The following is an 11,848-nucleotide window of genomic DNA, read 5'->3' as shown; positions in this document are numbered from 1 at the left end:
TGAGGAAAAATTTCTTTACTGAAAGAGTGGTTAAACATAGGAACAGGCTGCCCAGGGAAGTGGTTGAGTCCCCATCCCTGGAAGTATTTAAAAGACGAGTAGATGAGGCACTTAGGGACACGGTTTAGTGGGCATGGTGGTGTTGGGTCGATGGTTGGACTCGATGATCTTAGAGGTCTTTTCCAACCTCAATGATGCTATGATTCTATGTCACTTCTCTTCTTCCAGATTTCTTTTTGATTTCTTAGAACAATTACTTGCAGCCAACGCAGCTAAGCTATCTGCCTCCTACCCCATATAGTTTGTTAAATACTTGAATTTTTCTCAGATTTTCACAGTGGTGAAGACTAAAGACCACAGTTTAAAATGGACAAACTTGGCAGCTGTGCCATAGCTCCTTCATTTATTATATCTGTAAGTGGGAATTTCACAAAGCAGAACGATAGCAGTTGTAACGCTATTACCTCAAGATTCGTGTCTAATTAGACAGCTACTGCCAGCAAGAAGAATGGTGGGGTTTTTTCTGGCCATGAGGACAGTACATCTTTTGGCTAACATATATACCCAGTGCACATCACGTTAAAGTGGAAGGATCACTGGTCTTTCAAAGGCAGGTACAGAATTTGCACAAACAATAGTGATGTCCATGCTGGGGCCATTCTTGGTACCCTAAGTTACTCTCACTATTCTAAGTTACTGTCACATTCGCAGCACCCTGAGTTACTTCTCACTATGTAACCCTCAAGACTGGTGGGCCACAAGAACTGTACACTGCACCATGGCCACAGTCCTGATCCTGTACATGTGTGCTTCTGCACGAGTTCACAGCTGTGAACTCACTTTTGAAAAGCTCTGTAGAAGTGCACTGTACTCTTGGGCTAGTGAATCTTCAGTGATTGCAGGTGTGCAGCTCTGCGTATGTTGCAACAGCATGCCAATTATCACAAGTTTTAAAGGAAAATGAAGTCAGACCATGCAGTCACATATCATTACATCGTCTCATCTGGTAGGTGAAAAATTGTTTACTTTGCCACTGGAAAAGAAACAAAACCAACAAATCTCACTGGAGCCATGCCTGCTCCGATCCAAAAGCTGCTGCAAACACAGATAAACCCCTAGACTTACGAGAAGTTGAGCATGGGCTGCCCCACGTGAGAGATGTGCACTTCTTCCAGGTACTGGAAGGGCTTCATTGTAGGGAAGGTGCCATCTCCTGGCGGATCTGAGAGCCAGGTGCCCAGCATCCAGGACAGGGGCTCCATCACAGGATTCAGCTGGGGAGTCTCTGTGGAGGAAGAAGAAAGAATGAAGAAAGAAAATTCAGGGATCTGTGCTCTGCAGCTTGCTGTAAGCTGCTTACAGCTGAGTGGAGGTGAACACCAAACACCTCAGAAATGGTCCAACGCAGCAGCAATGCTTTTCTCTAGAGCAGCATCAGCTCCAAGGTGCAAGCGGAGACAGGGAACAACGAACAGTCACGGAAAGTACATCTGTTTTCAAACCTGCTCTTGGCCTTACATAGAGCACTCTTCAAGGTGGTCCATTTCTGACTCCTCTCTGTAGCTTGATCTGAAGAGAAAGCCCCCTCCCATCTACATGCAAGGAAGGAGAAGACTGAAATCTCAGTGTAAAGAATTATCACCAAATGATAATTAAATCTCTAATGATCTGGCCTGATTTTTCTCAAGCACTGAGTACGTACCATTCCTGTTTGTTTCAGAGACCAAGGAAATGAGTCCTCACTTCGGAGGAAAAAGGCTGCATACGTATTCAAAATCAAAGACTGGCTGTAATTTTTTTTGAAGAGGTTAACAACGACCTGCACTTGTACAAAGAGACAGGGATCGTTCAGAAGTTGTTCTGCTTAGGCTCTGGACTAAGGCTAAGGTTTTAAAAAGACCAGGGTGCCTGCAAGTTAAAGCATAAATGGAAGAGAAAGCTACTTTCCTTTGTCATTGCATTTATTAAGAAGCAACCAAGGTCTGTTTCACAAAGTTAAAACTTCTTTAACAAACCACTTTAGAGTAACTTTGATAAACAACAGTTTTGCATTTTGCTGTGATTTCAGAGGGTGTGACCTGAAAAAAAAAATAAATCGGAGAAATGCAGACAGACAATTTAAAGCCACGTGAACAGCAAAGCAGATCCATTCCTAAGGTGCAAGCATGGAAAGTGATACGGCACCCACATGACCTCAGGAAAGACCAATACCAATAGAAATTAGGTGCCCACTACTCTAGGTTAGCTATGTTATGCAGACAAGTATGACTGAAGTATACTTAAAGCATGTCCTCCTCCCACTCACATGATAAATGACTCATACTGGCAGGGTGGGAGTTGAAGGGGGTTCTCTTCCACACCTAGTGATACTGCCTAATACAAGAACAAGCTACCTGTCCGGCTGGTCTAAAAGGCACGGACTCTGCTGCAGGGAGAAATTATGATCTAAAAATTGATGCTGTGGGTAAAAATTTGCTTGATCAGTCTGAGTTTCACTGTGCTCAGTCCCAAACGTCAGGCTAAAAAGACTGAGTGAGGAGGAAGAATGGAGTGTCCACACCTGGAATGTCAAAGCAGGGGGAACAGAAAGTTTCCCGGGTAAAAGAGAATTACCACTTTTGTTATTTATTCTCCCACACATAGCAGGTTTAGAAAGCCAGCCGGCATGTCAGCAAGATGCTGCTAATTACTCTTCTTTATCCTGAAGTATTTTGCAAGTGAAGCAACATGAGAAAACATGAGAGCTCACTATGAAGTGATAAAAATCTACGGCATCAGAGCCAGCCTTTGCAAAGACCGTCCTGCCAGCCTGTGCATTCTCACCACCAGCTTACCAAAGGTGTTAAAAAGGGGTCCCCACAATACATACAGCAGTGTTAGTGTACCAGACAGTATTTCATTGTACTTACCTTCCACCAGCAACCAAAGCAACAGAACATTATTTTCTGGTGCAGCAAAGACCTTAATACAGTGATGACTGATAACAAAAGTCCAAAATTATTGCTACAAGAAACTCCATACTTCTACACTGCTTCTTAGGAACCAGTTTCCCTCTCTACTTTCATGTTGAGAGCAAGCATTTTTGCAAGTAAGGAGAGTATCGCTACCTCATCCAACTCGTATTTGCTTTTCACTTGCTACTGCATACACTGCATTTCTTTCCAAGCTTTTTGCAGGCTCAAATTCCCACCATGGAAGGGAAGAGCAAAGCTTTGGAAAGGCTAGAAGAGACTGCAGCCTGGGCTGCTGCTGCCCTCTCCTGGATCAGGAGGTGGCAACAAAGCCTAGGAGTGGGATGCTTTCTGTCACTAGAGTGCTTGTAATAGAGCACTTCATTTTCCTCTGCTTATGAACCTTGCAGCATTTCAGGAAAAAGCATCAAAATGACAGATGAAAGAAATGGCTTTAGCTATTTCCACTCTTTAGACTCAGTTATAAACCAAAAGAAGCCAACCGATCATTTCCAGCACCCACAGCTTGACCCCACTGCCTTGCTGTGCAGCGTCCAGCCTGGCTGGAGGTGCTTGACCAGGCAAGCTAGTCTCACTTCCAAAGAGCTGGACTTCTCATCCAGCTGAAAAGTGAAGATGTAACCATATATCCTGAAGTCTACGGCATCTGGGCAAATAACATGGCCAAGCGACCAGTATTATTACTTTTCCAAACTACCTGGATGGCAGCGAAGCCAACGTGAGTTTTTTAGTTCTTATGTCGCTTGGAAAAGCCAGGAGCAACAGAAGTGCTGGTGGGAATAAGGACCAGAGACTCAGTGAAGTGCAGAAGATTAAACACATCCTGATCACATCCTATGCAGTGCTCTTCTTACTTTCGGTATTGGTCTCTGACTAGTGGACTAAGTCCTTTTTTCTCCCTGGCAGCCTTCTGTACCAGAAGGCTGAGCTGAGAGAGTGGAAAAGCAAGAGTGGGGAGGCAGACAGGAAAGAGGCTGATTGAGTCCATCAGAAAAAAAAAGTGGTGATTCGAAAAGAAATTTGCTTCTTATGTTGTGGTTGGGATGGGTAAATGCAAGAGTATCGTAGCAACAAAAAGTAGAGTTTAAAGAGGAAAATATTTTTTTCTGCTGAGCTGCTTTGTTTCAAACAGGTTTATAGATGCAGTCACTGTCAAGATGAATTTCACTGATGAAGGAGCATGTACTTCCCTTTTTAAAGATCTAAACTCTTGGCGCATCACTTTTACAAACAACCTGCTACTATGGATTAAAAAGTAAGTGTGTGACGAAATCAAGAATACGAACCTCGTCTGAGAATTTGCAGTGCAAGAGATACTGGCCACCCTTCTGCATGTTTAAAGCTTCAGACTCAGATGAGGTCCTCTTAATGCCAGTTCTCTTGCATCCACATGCAGAGTTTCTCTTTTATCTAATAACAGGGAAGCTCACACTACAGCCTCTTTCTTAACAAGGACATTCCTGGAGTCACTTTCCCCTACCAGATGATACACATTTTTGAAGCCATTAGGGACCCAGCATCTTTGAGACCTCCATTCCTCTACAAAACCCAGCTGAAATCAGCCACAACGCTCACAAGTTGCAACAACTTGGGAGACAAAAGCCACAGGCACATAAGCAACCTGACAACCTAGATCTCTTTTCCTCAGGAAGCCACTCAGGCTGAAACTGCTGTGCCCAGGTGCTGGGCACACAAGTCAGCTCTGTTTCACCATCTGACCCCGCTTCATCCCTCTCAACTGGCAGATGTGTTTCCACATCTTTCCCATCCACAGAGGGTTTAGAATTCAAATCCCTCCCTGTGCTGTAACAAAGTCAGACTGTAATCGGCTGTCCACGCTTTGCAGTGGGAGACAGCACGCTCTCCCTGCCATGAGACAAACAAGACAAAGCAGCTGGGCAGCCCCCTCGGGCCATGTCTACACAGGCTTCAGCCAGCATGGCTCTCAAGTGGGATCCCTGGCACAGAAAGCTACGCTGGCACAAATTCCTACGCAGCTTTATCAGCAAAACTGTGGCATAAGCAGCCAGCTGGTTGCTAACAAGACAGCTAACCTATTTCCCCTAAGCTGGAGAATACTTGCAGCAGGAAACTTAAGGAAAAAAAAAAAAAAACCACAAACCAAAACCCCAAACAAAAACCAAACCAACTCACACAGCACCTTCTCAGTCTTCAAAGGGCAGGGTCTACAGCAACAGCTGGGCAGCCTCCTGCAGTCCTTTCTTCAGCTGAGTTGCTTACTGGATTTAAATCATCATCATCAAGGTTCTGGCAATTAAGGAGCAGCCTTGTTCAGCATACTTTTTCCATCTCTAAGTACAGAAGGTGGCTTTGTATTCTGCTGCCCTTCCCTGAGTGTTGCACCACTTTATGCACTTTGCTGATGCTCCCCCCAGTAAACCAGTAAAGCATTCCTAGCACTGACATGCTCTAGTTCCATCTCTGCTCTAAAAGCTGGGAACGTGGTTATATTCACAAATTTTCATCTTACAGCCTATTCTAGTAATTAATTTCATGACCAAGCACCAATGTGTTGTTGCCTCTATTTCTAACCTCTGTGGTAAAATGCTCCAGTGCCTGTAGTCACTGTCAAGAGTTCTCCTGCACTACAAAATACAGAGAAAACATTCTTAAAATGATACACTATTATGAGAAACCCGAACATCCTACCTGAGCTTACCTCAATATGTTTTACTTTCTCTCAAGTTTTCCTTAGTTAGTGTTTTCATTGCTTCCTAGTTGCAAGCTGTTTTTTTGTTGTGAGTCATTGCCAACTCACTGCAGAATTAAGTTTAATGCACAAGCTGTATAGGCTATTAGGAAAAAACCCTAGAAAAAACAAGACCATTCCACTGAAAAAAAAAGCAACAGCAGAGCAAAAAGTCTTGTTTCCCCCCTTCCAACCACCCTTCTCTCCAAGGGGGCAGTAAAAGAGCCATCTCCCTGATCAACCAAGTCCCAAACCTGCTGCATGTCAGGTCGGTGCCTGCACACTGGTTGCTCCCATGCAGAGCACGAGGCAGCTTACAGCACGTGCTCGGGCCATAGGTGCTGTGAAGTCTCACCTAGCTTCTCTCATGATGCCTTCTGCCACAAATTCAGCCCCACTCTTAACCTATGCACACATATTCCTACTCCTTATCTCGCTCTTAGCTTACTTTATAGCTCCCTTGTTCTTTGTAACACCCACTTACCCTATTGACCAGCCTTCTACCCTGGCCATTCCCATCCCAGACAAGGAAGAAAAAAGATGACAAGCAGCATCTGCCATCTCAGAATAAAAGCATTTTTCTTCCAAAATCTAGCTCCAAGGTAACGTACAGCCGCCAGATTAGCAGTGCCTGCCCTGGTAGAGGCAATTTTTCTGACAGCAGATCTCTGCAATCCATTATAAGTGTTTCATTTTCAAGCTAAACTGGACAGGGACCCATTGCTGTTCAAGTCCTGCTCAGACAGATGAAAGTAAAACATCTCACATCCTTGCACAACCACACTTCTCTTCTCACTGCCACTGAGGAACATGATTTTGCTATTTGTTTCTGCAACACAAACGAAAACCTTTTTGGGAAACACCACCTCAGGCCCCACAGACCAGGCATCAGGACTCCATCTCGGCACAAAACCAGACATTTAATGTTCAGGTCCTCCTGCCTGTCCCCAAAGTTCACCAACTATGCTTCATTCACATGTAAAAAGTATTATAAACGACCTCATTTCTATGCTGGCGTTGTACAAATATTTAAAGACAAATCTAAGCTGGAAGGAAATATTATTTCCTACCAATTCCTAGCAAAATTCTAACCATTTTTCACATGGACTTATTTTGCAAACTCTCCTGCCTTTAATATGACCTTCATGAAAGCAGACATGCAGTGTGGAAGAGGCTCCACACACGCTCAAATGTCTGAATTCTAACAGCTTTACCTTTCTGATAAATAGACACTTCAATCCCATTGAATCATACCTGCTTTTGCTCCATTGCCAGCCATAGTTTGCAAAGTTATTTTTCTATTGCTTGGTCTAGCTCTCTAACCACCTTTGCTCACCAGCAAGCGTTTTGCGCAGGGTTGGTAAGATGGCTATAAGGGAAGTGAGCTCATGATTATGTACGAGAGTTATCCCGGTGCCTGCTGGGAGATGTAGTTTTACAAAATGACCAAACCTGAGCATGTAAGATGAGGTGATCTTGTGAAAGGAGCATTTCAGATCTCCTGTCTGTGCTAGCACTGGGGGAGTATGATGCAGCAGAGCTCCGAAACCTTCAAGCAGAACAAGATGGCCAGATAGTACTTGTGTATCAGAGGACAGTGCTGTTAGAATAGTCTCCCCTTCCCCAGGACACTGGATCCGTATTTGCTCGCTGGCTCTCCCTAATTTCTCCCAGTGTATCCTGTTGTTCTCCAGAAGACGCATCTAACCTCGTTCTGCCTGGTGCACTGTGCCTAACTGCACTCCTCTGCTGGAAGTATTCCTCAACCTTTGGTCCATGGACCTCAGAAGTGGCCCACGAAACAGAAGGAAACATTTTCCTACCGAACAAGCAAGCAAATTCAAAGTTTAGGTGGAAAAGGTCACTGTGGCAGCTGTGCAGGAAACAGCCCAGGGCTTCTCCTAAAACCAGTCAGTCAATCCCCCTGTTAAGACAGGTTGGGAAACACCACTTGAGCACATCGTGACAGTTCGATGTGTGACACTGTGAGCCAAACTCACCCAGACTGAGTCACCAATCCTCAAGTGTGGCTGGCAGGGACTGCGTGTGCAGCAGTTTTGCAGAAATCTGCTCTTTCCAGCCAGATGTAGTTTGGATACAGTCAGCAGAAATTTATTTGTCTCATTGGAGGAAAATATCAGTTGAGAACTAGTACCAAAATGAAGATCTGCTTAATGGGTGCGGGCCTAAAGCTTGTTTTTCTGCTCACGATTTTGTGGAAGCGGCTGAACGTCAGGCAGCAGCAAAGAGAGGTCCCGCAGCGTGTGGAGCTGGGATGCAGACGCGTAACAACCTGCACGGTCAGTCCAGTCGGTTACTTTACTTACACTCCCCATCCCCAAGGCACTGCCTTTAGAAGAAAAAAATATGCAGGCTCAGATTCACAGCTAATAACATCACCTCAACTACACATCAGATGATTTAGGACAACTGAAATGTAGCTACTAACAAAGACTACAATTATTATTAACCTAATATGTTACCTGACTGTATTTTTATGAATACCAAAAAGCCCTTCTTCAATTCAGCTTTGCATTACAGTAAGACTTAGTGTCTAGGCATAAACCAGACTACCCAGCAGCAGTCAGCTGCACTTAATCAGGTATTTTGACTGCCATAAACTACTACTATGAGCACAAAAAAAAACAATGCAAGCCAGCAGCAGTCAGCTGCAAATCAGGTATAGCTAGCCCCCAATAAGCACTTTAAAAAAATCACTAGCCAAAGGATTCCGTAAGAACTTCCCATTGCACTGAGCTGTAATAGCTGAAGTAATTCATTTTCACATACTGATCTCCAGTTTTTTTGGTAAGAGACAGCAGAACGAACTCCATACAGAGCATACCCAGTGTGGATGAATAGAGGCAAATGTCTAAAATAATTTTTTATATATATATATATATATTTATATATATATATAAAAAAATATATATATGAAAAAATGACAATTATGGAACCTTAAAATTGTATTTAGTTATTTTCTTTAGTTTGACACCAAAACAATACAAAAATACAGACCAGAATGTACAAATAAGACTATGTTGATTTCCCATGGGGGAAAAAAATTCTTTTACCCCCTCTACCCAAACCAAAGTGTGAGTTTCCCCACACTTCAGAAAATTAAAAACACATGGAAAAAGTAACATTAGGTATCAACCTTCAAGAATTTTGTCGGGATTTATTTTCTTGCACTTGAATGAGGAAACAGGCCATGCTATAATAGTCTGGAGAATGTGTCTTTCTATGCCAGTATCATGTTTCTGACCATGTCTAATACTACATGGCTCTAGAAGACAACATTTTTTTCTTCTCCTAAAGAAGAAACCTCATAATGGGTGCAAGAATTACCATGAGGCAATACCTAACCATCCATGGGTGACGACTTCTTCAAGAAAGCCTCAAGTCATGCATCTTTCACAAAGCAACCCAACATTTTCTCAGCATCCACACGAACATAAAACATCATTAGATGCTCCTAAACTCTTCCCCCAAATTGTATCTTGCAACTAGAATCATTGTGCGAAAGTTTTATCAGCTATATATTAAAGCACTCTTTTTCTTGGAAGAGAAAGGGTTATGGCCCAATTTGACTTCTCCACAACAACCTTTTTACACAATCTCGTCTCTCACTGAGTTTCTCTACGTTTTCAGGAGTCTCAAACTGTTTTTTAATTTATAGAGAAGTCATTCTCCATCTCTTCCCACTTTATTATCCGTTTCCTGACTTCTTCTGTCTTCCGAGGGAGGAAATGATCAAACCAAACACAGACATTCAGTCATTAAAAGTAACCTCACTGTGTATCATGACATTGTCATATTTGATACCTACCACCTCACTTAGATTTCATGTATCCCGAGTACTGAGCACAGTATATGGAATCTAAGATCAGAGGTACTTCTTACATCACTGGAGAAGACTACAACAGCTTTCCCAGATACCTACTGCCCGTGACAGCTCATTAACACACCAAAAAAAATTCACAGGCACACTCCAAAGGAAGGCAAATCCTAACAGGTGCTACTGAGTCACAAACAAGTTAAAATAATCCAGGAAGGAAAAAAAAAAATTAATTAAGAGAGCTGTCTGCAACACCATGACCTAACTTCCCACTCCACACCAGGAATCACCTCGGAAACTTTTGGGATATAAGAAATAGCTCATGTGCCCAAAAACCTAATTCTTTCACTTCTATCTGTTGGTCTAACACAAGCTGATACTTCTCCTTCCAAAAACGTACCTCTCATATTTTTTACCTATCACATCTTTAGGACCTCTAACTCAAACAGCCTCTTATTGCTAAGAAAATGGTGAATTCTGCCTCAACACAAAACCACTGGGAATACTGACCACAGTCCTGGGATAGCAGGCTGTTCAAGTAAGGGAAACTGATCCTCTTCAGCTCATCTAGCTTCTCCTTCAGCTTCCTGACTTGACTGTCAGAGCGACTGATCCTTTGCCTCAAAAGTTTCAACTCTCCGTTCTTCTTTTCTACCTGCTCACGCAAGCAGCACACCTGACTTTTGCTCTGCCTGGAGGAGAAGCAGTACGAGTGGAGGGAGTCAATGAGCTTGCAAGCTCCCGAGGCCGACATGATGACCTCGTTGATTGACATAGGGTTAGCATCTGTGTCACCCTTCCGCCCCACCACAGCCTCAGCAGCAGGCTGAGGGGTAAAGTCTGCTGGGGATGCCGACAAACCCTGGGAAGGTTTCTGAGGGGTTGCAGTGAGGGATGAAGTAGGGGAGCCTTCCGCTACAGCCTTATTGTGTCCCATAAGATGGCTGCTGCAGCTTGGTTCCACGTCTCTCTTTGGCCTTTTCCTTTCTAGCTGCTCTTTTGGGAAAGACGGCCTCTCTCTGGCATGCTTAGAGGAAAAGCTGTAAGAATGAAGGGAGCCGATGAACTTGCAAGCACCAGAGGCAGGAGGCGTGAAGTCGTCAACTGACACACCACTTCTGTCTGCTACCCAGCTCCCCATCCAGGTGGCTTCAGGACAGTCCTCCACAGAAGATCTCTCAGGCTTTTTCTGAGGTCCAGGCTTTGCAACCAAATTATCACCTAACATCCTTCTCCGAGGGCCGTCCAGCTGGCTCTGGAGGAGGTTCTCTTCCTCCTCGGACATCGATCCGATTTCCGCTTGCAAAGTCGCCTCCTCCATCTCTTTCGTCCCTTGCATCACCATGAAGTCCTGGCCAGAAGACGAGGTCCTCTGAACTACCTCACAGCCTCCTTCCCTTGGGTCTTCTCCATCCTGCAGTGGCACCTGGCTTGCTATTTTTCTTCTGCTTCTGACATAATCCAGGTTGTCGTGTTTTTTCTCTGCAAGCTGGAAGATAGTAGGGACAGCAGTGGGCTTCAGCAACCGGTGCTGGTCTTCCAGACGCTTAGAAAAACTGTCTTTGGTGAAATGCTCGCTGCAAAGAAATGAATACTTGGTGGGAGTCCAGTTGTCTCTCTGAACAGCTTTTAGCCACTGGATCAGACGCTTTGAATCCTTCAGAGGGAATCTAAAAAACAAACAGATAAAAACCATGAAAAAATAAGTTGCATTTTGGAAACCAGGAAAGTTGGTACTCTTAGGTTTAGGAAATTCTCGTGAAAGCTGTATTTTAACAGGTTACACACGTTTGAGGATTATTTCACTTTGGGCCTAAACACTTAATATTCATTCCCTCTGTTAACAGCCCCACTTCACAAACAGCACAGAACTAAAAAGCGCTGTTTCCCTTTTCATCAGCAACTGACCAATTATTTAGCTGCTCATCTACCCTACAACAAATGCAGCAGCCTGTCCACAAATGAGGAGAAACAGAAGACGCGATAAACATCGAAACACCCTGGCTCGGCCAACGCGTTGTCCACCTGCTGCCTCTGCAACCCTGTTGATGTTTACACCAGGTATATTTAATAAGGTGTAAAAATGCCCGGACTGAAAAAAGACCCAGAGTAGTTGAACAAGGTGCCTTTTCTGAACGGGCTCGCATCGGTCGCCTGAGATAACGACCTTCCCTTGGGGACTCACCTATGGCAGCATCCCCAACCAGGCTCCTGGTGCGGGCAGAGGCGGGGGGACAGGCCGAGGCGGGGCGGGGGACAGGCCAAGGCGTGAACCTAGGGCCCAGGCCCTGCGGCGGCGAGGGGCAGGGGAGAACTCCCGGCTGCCAA

At 44.4% G+C, this 11,848-nt stretch overlaps 1 protein-coding gene across 1 annotated transcript in view; it reads right to left on the bottom strand.

Annotated features, from left to right (window-relative positions):
- Positions 1 to 1,125: 1,125 nt before the first annotated feature.
- Positions 1,126 to 11,848, bottom strand: part of LOC103903756 (THAP domain-containing protein 4) — a gene marked incomplete at its 3' end in the record, with an annotated part of 12,791 nt that continues 2,068 nt past the window's right edge. Inside the window, exons 2-4 of the mRNA XM_019473572.1 lie at positions 11,706 to 11,794; positions 10,031 to 11,190; positions 1,126 to 1,285 (exon numbers count right to left, since the gene is read on the bottom strand). Coding sequence (XP_019329117.1) covers positions 1,126 to 1,285; positions 10,031 to 11,190; positions 11,706 to 11,794 — 1,409 coding nt within the window. The remainder of the gene's footprint in view (positions 1,286 to 10,030; positions 11,191 to 11,705; positions 11,795 to 11,848) is intronic.

This window comes from Aptenodytes forsteri, unplaced genomic scaffold (assembly GCF_000699145.1).
Source record: "Aptenodytes forsteri isolate BGI_AS27 unplaced genomic scaffold, ASM69914v1 Scaffold679, whole genome shotgun sequence".
Taxonomy (NCBI): Eukaryota; Metazoa; Chordata; class Aves; order Sphenisciformes; family Spheniscidae; genus Aptenodytes; species Aptenodytes forsteri.
Note: the sequence above shows the minus strand (reverse complement) of the source record. Positions and strands in the feature narration are given on the sequence as shown.